This window comes from Procambarus clarkii, chromosome 61 (assembly GCF_040958095.1).
Source record: "Procambarus clarkii isolate CNS0578487 chromosome 61, FALCON_Pclarkii_2.0, whole genome shotgun sequence".
Classification (NCBI taxonomy): domain Eukaryota; kingdom Metazoa; phylum Arthropoda; class Malacostraca; order Decapoda; family Cambaridae; genus Procambarus; species Procambarus clarkii.
Genome location: NC_091210.1, coordinates 18,260,569 through 18,285,117, shown reverse-complemented (window position 1 = coordinate 18,285,117; position 24,549 = coordinate 18,260,569). Strand labels below are relative to the sequence as shown.

General features: G+C 41.8%; 1 protein-coding gene across 1 annotated transcript in view; it reads left to right on the top strand.

Moving 5' to 3' along the window:
- Positions 1-11,063: 11,063 nt before the first annotated feature.
- Positions 11,064-24,549, top strand: part of LOC123774258 (uncharacterized) — a 32,062-nt gene continuing 18,576 nt past the window's right edge. Inside the window, exons 1-2 of the mRNA XM_045768408.2 lie at positions 11,064-11,094; positions 12,354-12,481. Coding sequence (XP_045624364.2) covers positions 11,064-11,094; positions 12,354-12,481 — 159 coding nt within the window. The remainder of the gene's footprint in view (positions 11,095-12,353; positions 12,482-24,549) is intronic.

The following is a 24,549-nucleotide window of genomic DNA, read 5'->3' as shown; positions in this document are numbered from 1 at the left end:
TGCGCACTATCCTGTCTCTTCCACGGTCTTTCTCCTCTCTCTCTCTCTCTCTCTCTCTCTCTCTCTCTCTCTCTCTCTCTCTCTCTCTCTCTCTCTCTGTCTTTTCCACGTTCTCTCTCCTGTCTCAATATCTCCACGTTCTCTTAAATACTTCCACCCACATATCTTCTCTAATCCTTCAATTTCTTATCTTAACTTAACTTTGGGGGCCTCGTAGCCTGGTGGATAGCGCGCAGGGCTCGTAATTCTGTGGCGCGGGTTCGATTCCCGCACGAGGCAGAAACAAATGGGCAAAGTTTCTTTCACCCTGAATGCCCCTGTTACCTAGCAGTAAATAGGTACCTGGGAGTTAGTCAGCTGTCACGGGCTGCTTCCTGGGGGTGGAGGCCTGGTCGAGGACCGGGCCGCGGGGACACTAAAGCCCTGAAATCATCTCAAGATAACCTCAAGACACTATCAATTTCCCTTTTCCCCACATATATTTTGTCTTTATTTTATGCTCTCTTCTCTTTTCAGTTTCATTATATCCTCATATATCGGATCTTTATCTTCATATACCATCTCTTCGTCCTCTTATATAGGCTCTTTGTCCTGATCCTTATATATTGGCTCTTTTTCCTCATATCGGCTCTTTGTCCCCCATTTCCTTGCTCTTTGTCCTCATATACCGCCTACTGGTCCCACCATCCTCCTCCTCTCCAGCACCCCCCCCTCTCTCTCTCTCTCTTTCCTGCTCTATCAGCCTCTTTCTCTCCTGCTCTACCAGCTCCTCTCTCTCTCCCCACCACACAGTTGACCGGCCCCCACCTGAAGGTCGTCAACTACAGCTGTAAACGTCGTTAATGGCCCAGCTGCCAATTCACTAATCACAGCTGATTGGAGAAAGGGTAGAAATTGGCGAGGCAGTTGGTAGAGTGGTTGACTACTGGTAGGGAAGGGAAGGGTGTACAATGGTTGGAGTGAGAGGCTCTGGTCGGAAAAAGATTGGTGATTGGTGTGAGTGTTTCCCGGTGAGAAACTGTCGGTTCGTGATTGGAGGTGAGAAGTTTCTGGTTGGCGATTGGTGATGGTAATGATTATTCATCACCCATGTAGTCCACATGGCAACAAATACTCATCACCCACATACTCAACATGGCAACAAATATTCATCACCCACATACTCAACATGGCAACAAAATACTCATCACCCACATACTCCACATGGCAACAAATACTCATCACCCACATACTCCACATGGCAACAAATATTCATCACCCACATACTCCACATGGCAACAAATATTCATCACCCACATACTCAACATGGCAACAAAATATTCATCACCCCGTTGTTATTTCCATCACATTCTCATATCACGCAAAATATTCATATGTCCGCTGCTCCAATTTCAAAATTCCATAAAGCTTTTTTAAGTCATTTATAAACTATTAAACAAAAGTCAAGCAGTTTATTGATAAATTGTTAATATCAAGTCCATAACGTTATCAATAACTTCGTTAGCCATATTTCTCAAATTGGTGCTCTTATTTCGTTATCTTTTTTCCCTTATTTTTTTTATTTCCATGATGTATTTTATTCGTGTTTTTGTCTATTTGTAATTAGTGTTTAAGATATTTTAATATATTTTTTTAATTGTTGATTGTTTCATGATTGTTTTCAATCATGGGATCAGCTAGATGGCCTACTGAGATGCCTTCACTCAAGCTAATGTTGTACTCCCTTCACTCAAGTGTATTCGTAAGCTAATACTGCACTTCATTCATATGTACATGCGAGTAATATTGTACTTCCTGCACTCAAGAGAACAGTGCACTCCGGCCTAAATATTGGTCCTCAACCCAACTCATCTTCCGCATGTGAAGTATACATTACAAACGATTATTTACATATACTCATGCCTATTAATGTATTTTGCACCGATGCTTCATTCCCCAGAAGCTGATAACGCAAACTTTCTCAAAATAACGGTGCTGAAAATGAGACACCCAACCCCATTTATCAGAAAATAAAGGTAATAACGACGTTTCTGTCACATCCTGGACCGTTATCAAGTCCTGGACGAAAGGAAACGCTTCCTTTACTTTCAGATGAATGGGTGTCTAAGTTGATAATGGGGACTGTTTATGTAGCTTTAGTGGACGATATTCAGGCGGATATATTCAGCAAGTAATGTTCTCTATAATGCTGGGTGAGAGCTTGTACCTCACTAGCCTGAGGAGACGGGCGTCTCGGCCGACTGGACACATTCCCTGGTGGATCTGATCGGATAACACGCAATAGCTGGATTAAATGCAACACTGATGGGCAGAGAATTGCGGGAGTTAGAGAGGGGGATATTGCCAGGGAGGAGGAGGTGCTACGGACGGCCCGTTTGTGCCAGGAGGTAGTTACCAAATAGCTATATCTAGTGGAGAGTAATGGCAGATACTTGTCGGGAAACTGTGCTGGGACACGACTCACTTCTGGGAGATATTACAGCGTGCATGTATTCGTTGCTTGTTGTGAGTGACAGGCAATTTATATCATAATTCGTTTTATCGGGTACAGGAAACCTGTTTATCGAGGTTCCCTAAAGTCGAACAACTAACTGTCTCACCCCCAGAACGCAATCCCATATCAATTGCTAAACACCCGGGTACAGATTTACTGATAGGTCAACAGAGGCATAAGGTGAAAGGAAATGTGCCTAACCATTTCTGTCCCATCCGGGAATCAAACCCGGGCTTCGCGGAGTGTGAGTCGAGAGGGTAGCATAGTGACAGCCGTCCCAATTAAGCAACGCTTAAGTGTACGAGAAAATAGTATACCGATAGTATACCGGCTCTTTGTATACTAAAAAATCCATAGTATTCATTTAAAAGAAAATCGTCCACTCTATTCATGGGCCTCCACCACATCACTGCTTAACGCATTTCATTTGTTAACTTCTCTGACACTGAAAAATCTATTTAAGGAGGGATATGAGGACAAGGAGCTGGGATATGAGGACAAGGAGCTGGGATATGAGGACAAGGAGCTGGGATATGAGGACAAGGAGCTGAGATATGAGGATAAGGAGCTGGGATATGAGGACAAGGAGCTAGTATATGAGGACAAGGAGCTGGGATATGTGGACAAGGAGCTGGGATATGAGGACAAGGATCTGGGATATGAGGATAAGGAGCTGGGATATGAGGACAAGGAGCTGGGATATGAGGACAAGGAGCTGGGATATGAGGACAAGGAGCTGGGATATGAGGAAAAGGAGCTGGGATATGAGGACAAGGAGCTGGGATATGAGGACAAGGAGCTGATATATGAGGACAAGGAGCTGGGATATGAGGACAAGGAGCTGGGATATGAGGACAAGGAGCTGGGATATGAGGACAAGGAGCTGAGATATGAGGACAAGGAGCTGGGATATGAGGACAAGGAGCTGGGATATGAGGACAAGGAGCTGGGATATGAGGACAAGGAGCTGGGATATGAGAACAAAGAGCTGTTATATGAAAACATGAGCTGAGATATAAAGGAGTGAAGAAAAGATGCCCAACCACTTCGACCATCGAAAATAGAACTCCGACCATTCATACAGTGAGATCCTCGATCTTGCAACCAGTCCAAGTGGTTCAATAAGGGTTCGAACCTACGTCCGGGATGATCCCAGACGCGCTTTAGTCGAATGCGTCACGATATTAATCATGTCGTGAGGGGTGACAGCTGCAACAGATGTGGCGGTGACAACATGCAACAGGAGTACCGGTGATAGCAGCAACAGGAGTAGCAGTGACAATAGCAACAGCAGCTGTGCAAGTGGAAGCAGCCAAAACAGGAGCAACGGGTCTGGGAACAGCAGCAGCAGCAACTGCAGAAGGAGTAGCATCAGCAGCCACAACATTAATACGAAAACTTTATATGACAGCTATATTAAGGAAGACAGGAAGCCATGAGCATAGCTCTCATCCTGTAATTGTACTTAGGTAATTACACTTTGGTAATTGCACAACCCAACACACCCCCAAACACACACACACACACACACACACACACACACACACACACACACACATACACACACACACACACACACACACACACACACACACACACACACACACACACAGCAAGCTCCAGCCTGGAGTCCATACCTAGTTAAACACAAGACAAAGTTAAAGAAGATTCAGAGGTATGCCACCAGACCAGTCCCAGAACTGGCAGTTATGAGCTACGAGGAAAGGCTATGGGACCTGAACCTCACGTCCTTGGAAAACAGAAGAGTCAGAGGAGACATGATATCCACCTAAAAAAATCTCCGGGTAATGAACAGGACAAAAACAAACTGTTTAGCACGGGTGGAACACGAACAAGGGGACACAGGTGGAAACTTAAACCCAGATGAGCCACAGAGACATTAGAAAGAATTATTTTCAGAGTAGTTAACAAATGGAATGCATTACGTAGTGATGTTGTGGAGGCTGACTCCATACACAGTTTCAAATGTAGATACTGGATTCCTGAGTCCAGTAGGCTCAGGAATCTGTACACCAGTTGATTGACAGTTAAGAGGCGGGACCAAAGAGCCAAAGCTCAACCCCCGCAAGCACAAATAGGTGAGTACACACACACACACTATTTCATCAATGGAAGGTGATGAAACTAGGCGGAGGAAATAGGAGGCCAGACACTGGATACCGAAAGGGAGATGAATTCCTTCACGAAACGGACAGAGTGAAAGATCTGGGAGTTGATATCACGTCAAATCTGTCTCTTGAAGCCCACATAAAAAGAATAACATGGGTGGCGTATGGGAGGCTGGCTAACATCAGAGCTGCCTTCAGAAACCTGTGTAAGAAATCTTTCAGAACCTTGAATATCACGTATGTAAGGCCAATCCTGGAGTACGCGGCCCCAGCATGGAGCCCGTACCTTGTCAAGCACAAGACGAAGCTGGAAAAAGTCCAAAGGTATGCATCTAGCCTAGTCCCAGAACTAAGAGGCATGATTTACGAGGAAAGGCTGAGGGAGCAGCACGTCACGTCGCTGGAAGACAAAAGAGCCCGGGGAGACATGATCATCACGTACAAAAATCTCAGGGGAATTGACAGGGTTGACAAGGATAGATTATTTAACACGGGTGGTACACGCACAAGGGGACACAGGTGGAAGCTGAGTACCCAAATGAGCCACAGAGACATTAGAAAGAACTTTTACAGTGTCAGAGTAGTTAGTAAATGGAATGCACTAGGAAGTGATGTGGTGGAGGCTGACTCCATACACAGTTTCAAATGCAGACGTGATAGAGCTCGAGAGCCTCAGATATCTGTAAACCAGTTGATAGACGGTTGAGAAGCGGGAAAAATGAGCCAATGCTCAACCCCTGCAATTACAACTAGGTGAGTACACTCACTTGGATCATCCTCACCCGGTCTGGGCACCCCCCCCCCTCCACAAGAACGAACAGCCCTCGATACATTGCTAAATAACTCGGCCCACACTAATGAAATTTACAGAAATGAGGTCGACGACGTTTGAGTCCATCCTGGACCTTATCAAGTCATGTGCTGACTACAGATCGGACCGAAACATGATTCCTTACATATATGTAGGTTCATGGCATGAAGAGTGGCGATGACAGCTGAATCCGTCCAGCTCAACCACTTGGGTTTGACGGTAGAGCGACGGTCTCGCTTCATGCAGGTCGGCGTTCAATCCCCGACCGTCTTAGTCATTGGGCACTATTCCTTTTCCCTCCGTCCCATCCCAAATCCTTATCCTGATCCCTTCCAAGTGCTATATAGTCGTAATAGCTTGGCACTTTCTCTTCATAGTCCCTTCCTTTTCAGGTTACAATTCTTTTGACTATATCGTGGAGCAGGTGACTAGAGCTCGTCTGGAAACATCCAGCGAACTGGTTCGATCCCCCATCAAAGCTCTAATAGATTTGTTTATGTATGTCGTAAGCATCCTGCAATCTTACGATTTGCGCTCTGGTTATCGAGGCTAGCGTGTCCTCTCCAGGGTGCAACCCCTCGCCAGGGACCGCTTCTGTGCCAGGTAAATCCACAACGGGCTCACCATAGCCCGTGCTACTAGGAACTTGTTCTGAGTAGCTGAATCTATAACAACAACAGTAGCCTCGCCAGGGGACTAAACCTTTCCATGACGCAGGACACCCATATATATATATATATATATATATATATATATATATATATATATATATATATATATATATATATATATATATATATATATATATATATATATATATATATATATATATACACATAGGACCAACAACGGTAGTGGGCCTCTGTACACCGCTGAAGTTGGTGCTGACTGTGGGCTCAGCAGATGGAAGAAAAGGTACAAGCAGTGACCAGATAATATGTGTGTGTGGTTAAGGTCGTAAAAGCTTGGGAGGGCAATTACCTGGAAGATCAACGTTGGTCTGGCCAGCTCAGGGAGGAGTTTGATGGTGATGGAACTAGTGTCACGACTCAGTGAAGATGGCGTGACGACGCATTAACAACGATGAAGAGAAGGAGAGTTGTTTTAGTTACGATTGGTTTAACAATTTATCTGGTGACGTGATATCATATTGTCGCCAAAGAAATACTGCAGTAAATGAATAAATATATTTTACATACAAAATATTACAAAATAAATATAGGAAATACATAAGTAAAAAATATATATATATTCAATAAAACAATTTCAGATGTAAATACTCAGTGATGCCATAAACAATATTTCTTTATGAGCCGAAAAGTGAAAACGTTTCAGTCCATTCTGGACCATTATCACGATTTAATAATGGTCCTGAAACGACAGAAACGTCGTCACTTCTGTTATATCTAGATGTGTCTGTTGGTCATCTTAAATCCTTTTAAACAATCATTTCACATACCTGATTGTGTTGATTGTAGGGTCAAATAGGCTATGAGAACGCCTGAAATTTTTGTAACTTAGTGATGGTGAATACAGGCACGACTGAAGTCTTGTTACAGTTGCTTGGTATTGATGCTAATTGATGTTGGGTTACGATTGTCTTTAGTGCATCAGTAAGCATACATGTGATGCTACTTGTGTATGTACACACACACACACACACACACACACACACACACACACACACACACACACACACACACACACACACACACACACACACACACAGGCTGGCCAACATACGAACGGCATTCAGAAACTTGTGTAAAGAATCATTCAGAACTTTGTATACCACATATGTCAGGCCAATCCTGGAGTATGCAGCCCCAGCATGGAGTCCATATCTAGTCAAGGATAAGACTAAACTGGAAAAGGTTCAAAGGTTTGCCACCAGACTAGTACCCGAGCTGAGAGGTATGAGCTACGAGGAGAGACTACGGGAATTAAACCTCACTTCGCTGGAAGACAGAAGAGTTAGGGGGGACATGATCACCACATTCAAGATTCTGAAGGGGATTGATAGGGTAGATAAAGACAGTCTATTTAACACAAGGGGAACACGCACAAGGGGACACAGGTGGAAACTGAGTGCCCAAATGAGCCACAGAGATATTAGAAAGAACTTTTTTAGTGTCAGAGTGGTTGACAAATGGAATGCATTAGGGGGTGATGTGGTGGAGGCTGACTCCATACACAGTTTCAAGTGTAGATATGACAGAGCCCGATAGGCTCAGGAATCTGTACACCTGTTGATTGACGGTTGAGAGGCGGGACCAAAGAGCCAGAGCTCAACCCCCGCAAACACAACTAGGTGAGAACTAGGTGAGTACACACACACACACACACACACACACACACACACTTTCAAGGTGAGGACTAAATTGAAAAGCGAGAGGCTCAAGAGGTTTATTTATGCAAAAGAGAGGATGAACGCCTGCGTGACCGTGTCCACCCCCAGACCGTGTCCACCCCCAGACCGTGTCCACCCCCAGACCGTGTCCACCCACAGACCGTGTCCACCCACAGACCGTGTCCACCCACAGACCGTGTCCACCCTGGGCTGAAAGACACGGTACTTAAAGAAACTCGACGTAGCAAAGAAACTTGAAGAAAAAGCAAAATTACCAGAGAAATAAAATTACATTTATACTGTTGTCATTTTGAAGTAAAGAGCATTGAGCAAAATTATTTAACAATTAACAACAAATAAAAAACGAAAGTGGTGTATTGTTTAACTAAAACACTTTCTTTGGCACGTTGTATTCATGTTTGACGCGTAGTATTCAAGGTTGACATGTAGTATTCAAATGTATTCTCTCATATAGATAAGATAAATGTTTTTGGTCCACCACAAATCGAGAATATGTTGTATATGTTGGCAACAAAGCATGTTTCCCTCGAATAAAAAATCCATAATTTTTTTTTCAATAAACTTATGATCAAATATAACAACAAATATCCTGTTGAAAATGTTGCAATAACATTGCTAAAAATTGGATGTTCAACCCACATGTGTGAAAAATAATGAAAAAACGTTTCGGACCGTCCTAGAATATTATAAAGTCCTGTGACCGAAACGTTGTTACTCCCTTTATTTTCAGATGTGAAGACTTTGGGTCTAAACTCCTTCTAAATTAGGTGCGTCTTGGACCAAGACAATTGTCTTAATTTACTATTTAAATAGCCTGTAAATACTATTTAATTTCTTTTTATTTATAAACTGTAAACAAGTATTCAGGTATTGTGTAGAATAAACAAGCATATATATATATATATATATATATATATATATATATATATATATATATATATATATATATATATATATATATATATATATATATATATATATATATATAGAGTGTTGTGTTGGTTGACTCTTCAGAGGTTGCATGGCGTTTCACCTTTCTTTTCATTATATCTTCAACAAAAGATACGGGAACAACGGCTTCTCTAACTGTTTTGTTGAAGACATCATAAAAAGAAAGGTGAAACGCCATGCACCTCTGAGGAGTCAACCAACACAAGACCTATACCCCCTATTAGACTATTTTACAGGAACTACTTTTCGACGGCCCATAAAACGAAGGAAAGGGTCCTGAAAGATATTGTTGATAGGAACGTTATCTCTACAGACAAAAATCCGAAAATACAATTAACATTTTACTATAAAACCAAAAAAACGGGCAATCTACTCATGGAAAACTCCCCAGACAACAAGCAGAACGCCTTGAAGGACACCAACGTCGTCTATGCCTTCAAATGCCCACTTGGGGACTGTAAGCCCCAAAGAACTCAGTATATAGGCAAGACAACAACGTCACTTTCCAGGCGATTAACAATGCATAAGCAACAGGGAGCCATCAAGGAACACATAATCTCTTCTCACAACCAGACTATCACCAGAGAAGTCTTAACAAACAACACAGAAATCATCGATAGGTACATCGATAGCAGGCGGCTTGACATCTGCGAGGCACTACACATCATAACTTCAACACCAGCAATCAACAGGCAATTAATGCACAACTGTATTCTACCCCACTTCAAGACCCCGAACAAATATGGAAGCTGCCAGAGGAAGTAAGGGCCAATAGGCCTTCTGCAGTTACTTCCATTCTTATGTTCACATATCCAAGTTATACTCATTGTTCAGTGTTCTGTCTTGTGTTTGTCACACGTTTGTTCACTTCACCCAAAACTTTTGTACCATATCACCTCACCCAATAGAGTATAAGTACAATGAATTTGTGTGTAAATTATGTCTTTGAAAATGTCATAAGATATTACGAAACGCGTTCAGGCGTCAGACCATAAATAAAAATAAATTTTGGAGAATTGATATTTTCATTATCACCGACAGTGAAGAAAAACATAAGAAATATTGAGAAAAATCGTGTTAGAATTATTATTCATACCTTTCGGTCATATTCAACAACATACATTATATATATATATATATATATATATGAGGGCGAGAACTGCCAACGGCAGTCATTAAATAGTTAGAGAGGCAGTTCTCAAAACTAACTTTTGCCTCTCAAAGTTTAACGCTGTTGATGTGAATATAAAGATCTTGTGGTCGCGGCTTCGAATACCCAACAGCGTGACCTTTCTGGCCGTCGGAATATGAAGGATAGTCTTACCACTGGCGTATTTGGTCATACCTCTGGCGTATTTGGTCATACAACTGGTGCAGGTCATACCACTGGCGTATTTGGTCATACCACTGGCGTATTTAGTCATATCACTGGCGTATTTGGTCATACCTCTGGCGTATTTGGTCATACCACTGGCGTATTTTGTCATACCACCGCTGCATGTGGTAGTGTCACTGCCTTAGGTATTCATACCACTATCACTAAATCTTCCTTCAACAGCTTGGATGTGTTCATACCCTACTCTCATCTCCAGGCCTCTCCTGCACGTTTTTATACCACAGGTGAACATATTCATACCACAGCTGAACATATTCATACTACAGATAAGTGTATTCATAATACAGCTGATCATATTCATACCAAAGATGAGCATATTCATTCCATTGCTAAACATATTCATACCACAGTAGAACATATTCATATCATAGCTGAACATATTCATACCCCTACTGCAGCTGCTCATAGCTTTAGTGACTGTATAAATGTATGTGAGAGCCTCTATAAAGCTGACAGCTCTTTCAGACAATAATGTCCTTTAAACAAAACCGCATTTAAACAATTAAATTATTTGAATTGATCAATCACCATCAATGATCATTTCATCATTGATGATCGTCAATAATTTCTAAATGTCATGGAATTTCCTAGAATATGTTCCCATTCAACTCATGTCACCAGCTGATGTCATATTGTCCAAACGAACATAATGTCATGCTTGCATTCTTCTGTGTCCTTGACGTTTGAGTATGACTCGACATATAGACTATATTTGAGAGTTAAGAATATATAATTCATATATCATGCTCAAACGAATTCAGAACATGAGATATACGACATTGATCGTCCAAACATTGCAACTGTTCTGCTGTACTACAATGCAGCCAGATCAGGCAATCTCCCGCCAACAGGTTATATAATATATCACCCAATCTCTCAAGATAACAGGCAATTTCCTCACCAACTTCGTCATGGTTAAGGCTCCTCCTGCCGAGATGACAAGTTAGAGATAATCAACATGTCATGCATTTGCAAGTGTCGGGTTTGCAACACTCGATGATGGAGTTCAACATTTTCTACTCTCAAGGACTTTAACACGACTACAGTTGGCTGTAAGGAGTTAGGAGTTGGCGTCCACTAACTGAATATATAAAATGTTTCTACACCTTGTGTTCTAAGGAGAAAATTTCGGGTTCTAATTGCTAATTGTAGTTGTTAAGGACTACAGGTAGACGTGATAGAGGTCTACGTGTAATTGTAGAGGATTTACGTGTAATTGTAGATGGTTTACGTGTAATTGTAGTAGGTTTACGTGTAGTGGTGATGATCTTCATGTGATAGTAAGGATTTTGGAATGATAGTTGGGGGGGTCCTTCAGTGTGATTATGAGGGGGTCTGCGGTGTGGTTATGGGGGAGGGGTCTGCTGTTATGGGGGGGGGGGTCTACAGTATGTGTGTCTGAGAGTAGAGGTACAAGTCTAGGTTATGAGCTTTATACTACAAAATATTGCTCTGCCCTCTACAATATGTATCATTATACATAATACTTGCAACGTAGTCCTTCCATAGGTCACATGGAAACAGCTCGTATACCTGTAATAAAACAGTGGATTAATTAACTCAAGCCCGAATGTACTCCAAGCTCCCTCCATTTGAGAACATGATTGCTTAATCGGCAAGCAACTAGCCTCTTGAAATATATTGAATCGTTAGGCAAAGCAACGACCTCTCCTTAACGCAATGCGACGACCAAACAACTCAGTAACGACCTCTGCCGCTACACCGATGTCCGCTTTATATATATATATATATATATATATATACATATATATATATATATATATATATGTATATATATATATATATATATATACCCATGAAGACCCGGTAAGCTCTGGCAAAACCCCAAGGAATATATATATATATACTCAGAGAGAGACGTAATGTGCTTCTATTTGTGTATAAAGTGGAAGTATACTAAGGTATACAACAAGCTGGTCAGTAAGTTGATGATAGCATCTATAGCCCATGAGATTGACAGGTCTTGAGCTATATATCATAATAAACAGTCGTGTTACACATGACCAAATATAATGTTTACTTTGGTATTATTATTCCTGTCATATTTCACTTCATCTCCCGTCTAAACGTCGGTCATATTTCACTATATACCACCTGTCTATTACCGATTATTTATTATCTTAAGGTTATCTGTGAATGCTAATAGATGTCTCTCCATCTATTTTGTATCTGTCTAACAGGCGTTGGGGTGACGGACGGCTGGTGGGGACAGAGACCGGAGTTCGGTCCAGCAGAATCGACGGTAACGGTACAGGAAGGGGAGACAGCCAAACTGCCTTGTGTCGTCCTCCATCTCAACGACAAGTCTGTGAGTATATGTTTTTGTTGTGATGCCGTTGATGACAATGTGAGTATCTCTGTTTTTGTTGTGGTGCCGTTGATGACAATGTCAGTATCTCTGTTTTTGTTGTGGTGCCGTTGATGACAATGTGAGTATATCTGTTTTTGTTGTGATGCCGTTGATGACAAGTGTTGTGAAAACTCTGGTTTGCTCTAGCCTCCTCAACAAGACTGACACTCTATACGTTACTCGTGTTAAAGAGTAACGTATAGAGTTAATGTTTCCTCCTTACGCGTATCAATGAGTTAAAATGTTATCTTTAATTCTGTGCCAGTGGTGCCACAGTGACACTTCACTGGAGGAAGGTAATGCCTGTGTCATATTTCACTTCATTTCCCGTCTTAACGTCGGGAGATGAAGTTCAATGCTTCAACTGATGTTGATGTTCAATGCTCATTGTGGGCTGGTAACAATAGTGTAAACTATTGCTCAGTACTCAACATTCGTAACTTTCTTAACAAAAAGTTTCTTATTGATAATTTCCCCTATTCCTTCCACTTGGGCTGGTTGGAATCCCAACGGCCTCGCTTTTTTGCAGGACAGAGTTCGACCTCCGATAGTTCGATAGGTTGAGCATCATTCTTTCACTCCCTTCCCCTACCCCATCTCCTCTCCTTCCTCTCCCTTCTCTGTTTCTTCTTCCTTCCCCCCCCCCCTCCCTCACTCTTCATTTTTACAATGATGTCCTCTTTCCATCCCTTCCAGTCAATCTCAATTGTTAATTGTTTCAGCATTTGGATAGTATATATACACTGGTGAGTCTACCAGCTAGTGAGTCTACCAGCTGGTGAGTCTACCAGCTGGTGAGTCTACCAGCTGGTGAGTCTACCAACTGGTGAGTCTACCAGCTGGGGAATCTACCAGCTGATGAGTCTATCAGCTGATGAGTCTATCAGCTGATGAGTCTACCAGCTAATGAGTCTACCAGCTAGTGAGTCTACCAGCTGGCGAGTCTACCAGCAAGTAAGTCTACCAGCTGGTGAGTCTACCGGCGTGCACAACCTCCAGTACCTGTCATGTTGAGAGAGTGAGTGCGCTACATTTAACATACAAGGGACACGACCTTAATATCAACAAGGCACCATATAAATCATACCAATAAACAATTCACAGTGAAAAATTTTCATTACATGTCGGTTCCCTGGATTATTGATGTTCGTTCCACACACACGTTTCATTACAGCCGCCTCCATAAACTTGCTTTATCATTTCCTGCTTCTCCCCCTTGCTTTAATCTTTTCTTACTTATGTCCAGTGCTTTGGTTGTATTTTCCTGTTTTATTATTTGCTTCTGTCTTCTGTACCACGACGGATCCTAAGCTCATTTCTTCCTTGCCTCTGTACTCTTGGACTCTATTTTTTCCTCATAAATTTTGCAATCATTTATACAGTAAATGGGAGTTAATATATACCTAATTTAATATTTGGTTACAATATATATTATATTGCTATGATAGCTACTAACGGTATCTTATTGGTAAGATCGCTACTAACACTTAACGAACACTATTAATCACAGTATATTACAAGCGTAAGATGACCACTAATTTACTCCTGATGGACTAATTTGTCACCCACCGCAAAGCCTTAAAAGATAAATGTCTTGTATGCCTTTTTATGCCCACTGTGAGACGGCAGAAAAACCACCATAGCGCCAAGTTCCAATGGTACTCCACAAACAACAAGGATACTAAATATACCATAATTTCTGCAGACAATCACCAGAGATATTCTGTAAACAACAATGAAAAATAAGACAAATTCATTGACAGTAGGTGATAAGTTATAGCAGAAGCTCTTCATCCCAAACACTAATAAAAATATTTAGTAGCTCGTAGATATTGGAGAAAAAAATACTAATTATTAAGTAAACAGCATAAAATATACTTAAGGATTACCAGTGAAAAGAAAATAATAATAATATTACCTACAATGTGTTATATAAAGGATACAGGACAATATATAGCATACGGTTCAGTTGATAAATATATTAAATTCAGCAATATTAGCAAAACCAAATACAACTATATATATATATATATATATATATATATATATATATATATATATATATATATATATATATATATATATATATATATATATATATATATATTTATATATATATATATATATATATATATTACCATATAATCAAAAAATAAATTTCCTACTTCCTGTCAATAAAATTTAAATTGCCTTTTAAGAAATTTCACAGAATATAATTAAACATATAATGGTAATAATTATCTAAAAAATAGTTCTTATACGAGTAATATATAATCTAATTCTGACACGAGGTGTAATTACATCGGAAAAATATTGTGTTAATGAAATTTATTCAATTTTTTTTTACACATAGGTTGGTTATTTTTATCACTTCCTAATTAGAGTTTTCCAGTGCCATGGTATGGAATCTCAGCAATATTTTATGGGATTCAATTTTGTCGGCGTTGGCTAATACATAGAGTGTCAGCTTGAAGCTACTTAATGGATACAATTGATATTGTGAGCGCCCTTAATCACTTCCGGTAATTTTTATTATATTTGATTCAGATTTATGGAGAAACATCATTAATAAGATTATTTTGCAACGACGAGATCGTTCATATATATATATATATATATATATATATATATATATATATATATATATATATATATATATATATATATATATATATATATATATATATATATATGTCGTACCTAGCAGCCAGAACGCACTTCTCGGCCTACTATGCAAGGCCCGATTTGCCTAATAAGCCAAGTTTTCCTGAATTAATATATTTTCTCTAATTTTTGTCTTATGAAATGATAAAGCTACCCATTTCATTATGTATGAGGTCAATTTTTTGTTATTTTAGTTAAAATTAACGTAGATATATGACCGAACCTAACCAACCCTACCTAACCTAACCTAACCTATCTTTATAGGTTAGGTTAGGTTAGGTAGCCAAAAAAGCTAGGTTAGGTTAGGTTAGGTAGCCAAAAAAGCTAGGTTAGGTTAGGTTAGGTAGGTTAGGTAGTCGAAAAACAATTAATTCATGAAAACTTGGCTTATTAGGCAAATCGGGCTTTGCATAGTAGGCTGAGAAGTGCGTTCTGGCTACTAGGTACGACATATATATATATATATATATATATATATATATATATATATATATATATATATATATATATATATATATATATATATATGAAATATAAAATGATAAACTAAATAGTATAATAGGCCTCAGTTTAGGCCTATGAAGCCTGTGTATTATTCAAATTTAGATTTATATATATTATATTCATCGATGTAAATGACAAAAATTATTTACGCTGCCAATTAATGAATTACGAGAAGACATAATTAATTGTGTTATGCTACTTTAAATGAAATTATTTTCTTTCCCTAACCAGACTCAGAGTTCCCACGCTGGCTAGCTTTTAGGGGCGATTGTAATATATTTCTATCAAGATTATTAATTATGAAGCTTCAGAGTTGAGCGGGATAATTGGAGCATGTGCTCGTAAGTGGAGATGAATATGGCGTACTTCTGAGGCAATTAGCACGCACAGGTACACGCACACACACACACACACATACACACGTGAATGTGTGCGTGAGAGAATTTTTAAAAAATTTAATGCTGAAAATTAGGTTGGGAGTTAGTGTATTAGTCAACCGGCGATTAGGATCTTGAGATGATTTCGGGGTTTAGCGTCCTCGCGGCCCGGTCATTAACCAGGCCTCCTTTTTGTTACACACCCCCAGGAAGCAGCCTGTAGCAGCTGTCTAGTTCCCAGGTACCTTTTTACTGCTAGGTAACAGGGGCAGCAGGGTGAAAGAAACATTTTGTCCATTTGTCTCTGCCTCCACCGGGGGATCGAACCCGGAACCTCAGGACTACGAATCCGAAACGCTGTCCACTCAGCTGTCAGGCACTAATCGGGTTCTGGGTCCCGATAGAATGGCAGGTCCAAAAAATAACATCTCTGTCTGGCAGACATAATAAATACACCTGCCACACACACACACACACATATATACATAAACACACACACACACACACACACACACACACACACGCAAATGATGACAAACCAACAAGATTCTCAAAGCAAAAAACTTGGCAAACAAAGACACTATTGTACCCGGCCAGGAGGTGCCATCTTAGTACCCAGACGAGTCACAAAGATATTGAAATGAATTGACACTGACAAAAACCTTTCTAAGATTGGAAGAAAATATTCTTGCCTGATTAGGGATGGGTGGATTATATACATAGATTATATACATTCTGCTGTTTCCAAAAATTGCTTTCCAATAAGTTTGGAAATCGGTAAATAAGTCCAGTAAATGTTGAGATGCTGGACCCATGAGATAAAGACCAAACCTTGATGGTGTAATTAGGTATTCACATAATTGTGATTCTGCAGGGTTCAGAACCACTCTCAATCACCACTCCCACACAAGCACCCTGTGACCTTTTCCACATAAGCACGCTGTGACCCCTCCCATACAAGCACCCCGTCACCCCTCCCACACAAGCATCAGACATGCCTTGTTGCCCTTACATATTTATGGCTGTTTCTGGGGTGAGAAAATTATAGGTTGAGGATGGTATTGAAAGGGAAGGCTGTGGAGGTATATGAGATGGCTTGGTGGAGTATGGGAAGGGATGAGAGAGGACATATGGAAAAGATGTGGTGGGAAAATACGAGAAGGGTGAAAGTTCGGAAGGGAAGTCAGTAGGATGGAGAGGGTTCTAACTGAGCCTAGACAGCTTACACGCCACCGCAAGAACACTCAGCGGCTGCTGTACAGCGTAGCATGAAAGCCAGCCCATGACGGTCTTCATGTTCTTTGGTCCATATATCAAATAACTGAAGGGTGCTACTGTACGATAGTGCGGAGGATGCCGGGGCAGTCGGCGCCTCCGCGAGGGCGCTCGGGCCGTCAGGGCGCCTTCAAGAAGGCGCTCGGGGCGTCACAGCGCCTCCAATAGGGCGCATGGGCCATCAGGGCGCCTCCAAGAGGGCGCTCGAGGCGTCACAGTGCCTCCAAGAGGGCGCTCGGGCCGTCAGGGTGCCTCCAAGAGGGCCTTCGGAGCGTCACAACACCTCCAAGAGAGCGCTCGGCCGGCCGTCTTACTCCCACACAATTCCAGCCATCATTACAATCCACGCTACCAACTCCGAGCGAGGCGCTGGGGGAAGAGACTCGCCAATGCGTTATCAGGCAAAAAATCACAATCGACTCTGAATGTGACTTAGAGCTGAATAGAGTTAGAAAGGCTATTCATGGCGTGAAGGATTAGATATTTATGGTTGCCAGGAAATTTAGAGGAACTCGTAAGTTGGAAGGAAATTCTGCTCAGAGACCAGTGAGTAAGGTTGACTGATTGTCAGAGACATGAGCCAAGTTGTGGCTGGAAAAATTGTGATCTTATATATATAATATATATCTTATACATCACTATATATCTTATATATAGTGCCGGCGGGGGGATGGAAATAGCCTCGATTACCATCCTCTTTTGTCCGGTCGTGTTGGTCGAGCGGTTAAGGGATCCTGTATGCCAGCAGAGTGCTCCTAGCAGTATGGGTTCGAGTCACTTCTGGGGTTTGAATTTTCAGTTGCATATAGTCCTGGGGACCATTCAGGCTTGTTCGCATATATATATATATATATATATATATATATATATATATATATATATATATATATATATATATATATATATATATATATATATATATATGTCGTACCTAGTAGCCAGAACTCACTTCTCAGCCTACTATGCAAGGCCCGATTTGCCTAATAAGCCAAGTTTTCTTTAATTAATATATTTTCTCTAATTTTTTTCTTATGAAATGATAAAGCTACCCATTTCATTATGTATGAGGTCAATTTTTTTTTATTGGAGTTAAAATTAAAGAAGATATATGACCGAACCTAACCAACCCTACCTAACCTAACCTAACCTATCTTTATAGGTTAGGTTTGGTTAGGTAGCCGATAAAGTTAGGTTAGGTTAGGTTAGGTAGGTTAGGTAGTCGAAAAACAATTAATTCATGAAAACTTGGCTTATTAGGCAAATCGGGCCTTGCATAGTAGGCTGAGAAGTGCGTTCTGGCTATTAGGTACGACATATATATATATATATATATATATATATATATATGTGGTATGCCTAGCATCTAGAGGTGTGGGAGTGCCAGGCTCAGAGGGGGAGAGACAGTGCCAAGCTCAGAAGGGAGAAGCAGTGCCAAGCTCAGAAGGGAGAAGCAGTGCCAAGCTCAGAAGGGACAAGCAGTGCCAAGCTAAGAAGGGAGAAGCAGTGCCAAGCTTAGAGGGGGAGAGGCAGTGCCAAGCTCAGAGGGGGAGAGGCAGTGCCAAGCTCAGAGGGGGAGAGACAGTGCCAAGCTCAGAAGGGAGAAGCAGTGCCAAGCTCAGAAGGGAGAAGCAGTGCCAAGCTCAGAGGGGAGAAGCAGTGCCAAGCTCAGAGAGGAGAAGCAGTGCCAAGCTCAGAGAGGAGAAGCAGTGCCAAGCTCAAAGAGGAGAAGCATTGCCAAATTCAGATGGGAGAAGCAGTACCAAGCTCAGAAGGCACGAACAAATAAAGGGATATTATAAATCATAGCGACTGTGCCTGGATCGATAAGTCAGGCCCCAGTGTTCTAGTACACCGTGTTCTGTCCGTTGTAGCAACTGGAGAAGACAGGCTGCTGTACGAACCTGTGTGGAAAGTTTATATATAGTTCGATGCTCTCTTTTTCTGATAGATGTTTCAAATAGTTGCCAAGATTTTTGTTATTCCTCATTACAGTAATTTTGGGGGAATTATCCCCATAGTTGATTTGACTAAGGAATAACCTCCTTCGTTGGTCAGGAAAGATGGTGATGTCAACGGCAGTGATAAATGACTTCAGCTAACTCGTCAGCAGCCTACAATGTCCTTCAACCTGAAGTGTTTTCTTACACTCAAGTACATGACCATCGTGGGTGGACAAATGCAGGATTCAGAGCCTTGGACATTAGAACAGGGAAATACAGTGGTTATGAAACTGGGGACACGAGTACCTCTTGTGTTGTCTCTAGTGTTTATATGTTCCAAGGTGGAACATATAAACCGACTAGCGAAAATGGAACAAAGCAATACTAGACCAAACTTGGAACAAAGCAATACTATACCAACCTTGGAACATATATATAAATACTAGACCAACTTTCGGATATATATACATTCTAGACCAACCTTGGAATATATATACATACTAGCCCAACTTTGGAATATATATTTACATACTAGACCAACTTTGGAATACATACATACAAGAGCACCCTTGGGAAAAAGTCAACTAGAGTATCTTTGAAACACTTCAACACTAGAGAGGACGCCAGAAGTACGGTAGCTCCAGTTTCAGAATCACTGATCTAGGAATTCCAGAAACCCGTTCCAAGATTAATGAGCTTCAGGACGATCCCTGTAGGGAGAGGGGGGGGGGGGTGATACGTCAGCATCGTTGAGGATGGTAATCCAAGGATACGACGTCGCGGCTTAACAACCAACCACCACGTCTTAGCACCCTGGAAGTCCACTATCCAATTTCCCTTAATAGCTTGGAACACGCTTGTAATGCAGAGGAATTACTGCTGGGATGCTGAGAGCGTAGGGGACGGATAGTAGGAGGATAGAGAGAGAGAAACATATTGGGGTGGATTAGGTACTGGCTGCCTGGCGTGGATAATGCTCTACCTCAGAAATAATCCACCAGACTGGTTGCTAACAGCAACAGATCACAGGAAAGCTGCATGTCGATAGACACAGTTATTGTCTCATAATTCGTTTCATAAGGAAGAGCACATTTATCTTAAACAAGATTTTACCAAAACTTCCTTCCTATGAACAGCTCTGCTGAGGAATGGGTCCTCTGGTAACTCTTTCTTCGCTGTTCAAAAATTTGGTTGAGTGTACCTAATAGGACCTTAATTAGACAAAATCTATAATAGTCAGAAAACACCAAGTTAGAGCAACGTAACATGACACAAAGAAGGGAAGATTGTGGTCTATTCATGGGCTGTGAATCTGATTATTAATGTCATGGATTTCCTATTGGCTACAGTGTACCACAGGAGTTGTAAAGTGTCGCCGACTGTAGATCATCAGAGATCTACCATGCTCCATCTTGTCTTACTGAAATAAACTATACAAATCAACATACAAACTGACATAGCCTCAATACACATAATAATTCATTTAATGCAAATATCATTTCTCATACAGTTATTCATGCAGGATGTGGGTGAGTATGACTCACACTATGGGCCGAGTAATGACATGAAGGTTTTTTTGTTCCATGACACAACTCATCCCTTACCCTAGTCTTCCTCATCAACCATCGGTCTTGCCTTCATTACTCATCCATAACCAGCATCCTTCCTTCTCCCACGTACCTCATGCCACCATCTTCATCACCTGCCCTTATCTCATCCTCCAGCTCTCCTACCTTACTAATATCTCCCTCATTCTATCATCCACTATCTCCTTCATGTCCTTCCAGTTCCCTCATCATTTCCAATACCTTCCACCCCACTCACCTTCCCCTTATCTACCACCTAATCTACCCTACATCAGCAGCACATTCTACCACCTGATCTATCTACCCTTATCACAGCCTTCCCATTAAGTCTCTAACCTCAGACCTACCCCTACTAGTGATGACTGGGATATGTACCCTTATCACAGCCTCCCTATTACCTTTATCCACACTCTCGTCTCATCTCTCCTATATAACCCCAACTTAAAGTAAGAAAGGAGACTTGAGTATTCCTTTCAACACAAAAATGTTATCACGAATGTCTACGAGTCTTGCCTGGCCAAGTACCTGCCTTCAAGACACTCAGTTTGCTGTAATATCTAATTACCTTCATTATAGCTTCCTTCGCTGAGTGGAACGAGTCGTTATCTCCGATGAAAGAGGCTGTTTCCAGTTTCAAAAAATGATGCAGTTTGATAATCTCTAACACCAGAGGTAGTGGCCTGATCGTAGGAACATTTCGTTAACTTGATTTAGTATTTCGTAGAGATAACTTTTTTCTTTAACGCTAGCTTGTTAGTCCAGAGTCCTGAATGATGTGGTTAGCTAGTACAGGGCCCTGAATGGTGGAGTTAGCTAGTACAGGGCCGAGAATGGTGAGGTTAGCTAGTACAGGGCCAAGAATGGTGGGGGTTAGCTAGTACAGGACCAAGAATGGTGGGGTTAGCTAGTACAAGGCCTAGAAGGGTGGGGTTAGCTAGTACAGGGTCAAGAATGGTGAGGTTAGCTAGTACAAGGCCTAGAAGGGTGGGGTTAGCTAGTACAGGACCAAGAATGGTGGGGTTAGCTAGTACAAGGCCTAGAAGGGTGGGGTTAGCTAGTACAGGGTCAAGAATGGTGAGGTTAGCTAGTACAAGGCCTAGAAGGGTGGGGTTAGCTAGTACAGGGCCTAGAATGGTGTAGTTAGCTAGTAAAGGGCCTTGAATGGTGGGGTTAGCTAGTACAAGGTCTAGAATGGTGAGGTTAGCTAGTACAGGGCCCTGAATGGTAGGGTTAGCTAGTACAGGGCCAAGAATGGTAGGGTTAGCTAGTACAGGGCCAAGAATAGTGAGTGTTAACTAGTATAAATCCTTCAATGGAGCTCCTTACTATTCCAAGGTCGAGAGGATGGGTATAGATAGTTCAAGGCATCAGACTGTGGTGGTGGCTAGTCCAGTGTTTAGTGTGGTGCTCCTAGCTAATCCAGGACCCAGATTTGGGGGATCAATAGTCCTGGTCGGTGTGAGGTGCTAGCTATAGTCCAGTATCAAACCGGTCGTGATGTTAACTTGTTTAGTTTCAAATAAATCTAGAGCAGAGTGGCACGGGGCATTTTTAAAAACAATAGGGTGCCACAAGAGATATTCCTCGCAAGTGGAAGCATTATCTGGAAATTATTAGGGTAGAATACGAGCACACACACACACACACACACACACACACACACACACACACACACACACACACACACACACACACACACATAAGAACGACTCCGACAGGAACGACTTCAGGAACCTGTGTAAGGAATCATTCAGAATTTTGTATACCACATATGTACGACCAATCCTGGAGTATGCGGCCCCAGCATGGAGCCCGTACCTTGCCAAACACAAGACGAAGCTGGAAAAAGATTATTGGTATGCCACTAGGCTACTCCCAGAACTAAGAGGCATGAGTTACGAGGAAAGGCTACCGGAGATACACCTTACGACACTGGAAGACAGAAGAGTAAGGGGAGACATGATCACTACCTACAAAATCCTCAAGGGAATCGACAGAGTAGACAGGGATAAACTATTTAACACGGGTGGAACGCGAACAAGGGGACACAGGTGGAAAATGAGTCCCCACATGAGCCACAGGGACGTTAGAAAGAACTTTTTCAGTGTCAAAGTAGTTAACAGGTGGAATGCATTAGGCAGTGATGTGGAGGCTGACTCCATACACAGTTTCAAGTGTAGATATGATAGAGTGCAGTAGGCTCAGGATCCTGTACACCAGTTGATTGACGGTTGAGAGGCGGAACCATAGACCCAGAGCTCAACCTCCACAAGCACCAATAGGTGAGTACAAATAGATAAGTACACACTGGCGCGCGTCATGGCAAGATAAGATGATCGCTGACCCTAACAGGACGAATCCTTATCTGTTTTCGTAGCCAGAGTGTTTCACTCTCCACTAGATTACTGAGAAGCTGGTCGCATCTCTTCTTTCAGATCCAGTTTGCTATTGTTGTTAGACATATATATTAGATTTAAATTTTCCCATCATTCTTCCTCGGCTATCAGAACGTTTTTAACTGTAAGCAGGTAAGTATTCTGTAAGCAATAGAATCAAGAAAATGTGGAGCATCTGGGGAAATATTGAGACACAGGTTGGGCATAAAGGAGCATGAGTTCCATTGCCTCTGAAGAGTTCAGGAATCTGAATTCGATCTCAAAACATGGATTCTAGTTCCCCATACGTGGAGCTGTTTCAACACTGGGTAAACGGCCTTTTGAAAAACTTTACATAGTGATATTCTTGACATTTTCACGAAGCGAGTTCCTCCCATCAAATATATTGCACACGAGACCATGGTCGCTATCTTGGTAAGGTGACCTACTGCCACAGACACACCGGTGTCGGGTGAGGACTGAGGTAAACAGTCTGAGGTAAACAAACTGAATTTACCACGTGTTAAACAGTCTGACGAATGAGAGAAAACTAGAATAAAAAATAATTCCCCATTCTAACACCTATGAACCAAACTCTCTCCTTGTTGTACACTTCTATACCTATTATTAAAAGAGCTATTCCACCACCGTGGATCTACTCCAGAGGCACTCTCTGATGACTGGTGGAATGTCCGGGTCTGGGGGAAAAGACGCCGAGAGTTTTCAACCAACTGGTTCTTTCAGTAAACTTGGGCTCGTGAATGCAGGATATGGCAGTGGAACTTCACACCTGTTTCTGCAGCTCCGTGCAGTGTAAGAGTGATGTGGATACTGAGTTATTGCAGTTGCAGCGCAGTTATGACAGGTGCAGCGAGGGATATGGCAGGTGCATGCAAGGAATATGACAGGTGCATGCGAGAGATATGACAGGTGCAGCGAAGGATATGACAGGTGTAGCGAGGGATATGACAGGTGCAGCGAGGGATATGACAGGTGCAGCGAGGGATATGACAGGTGCAGCGAGGGATATGACAGGTGCAGTGAGGGATATGACAGGTGCAGTGAGGGATATGACAGGTGCAGCGAGGGATATGACAGGTGCAGCGAGGGATATGACAGGTGCAGCGAGGGATATGACAGGTGCATGCAAGGAATATGACAGGTGCATGCGAGAGATATGACAGGTGCAGCGAAGGATATGACAGGTGTAGCGAGGGATATGACAGGTGCAGCGAGGGATATGACAGGTGTAGCGAGGGATATGACAGGTGTAGCGAGGGATATGACAGGTGCAGCGAGGGATAT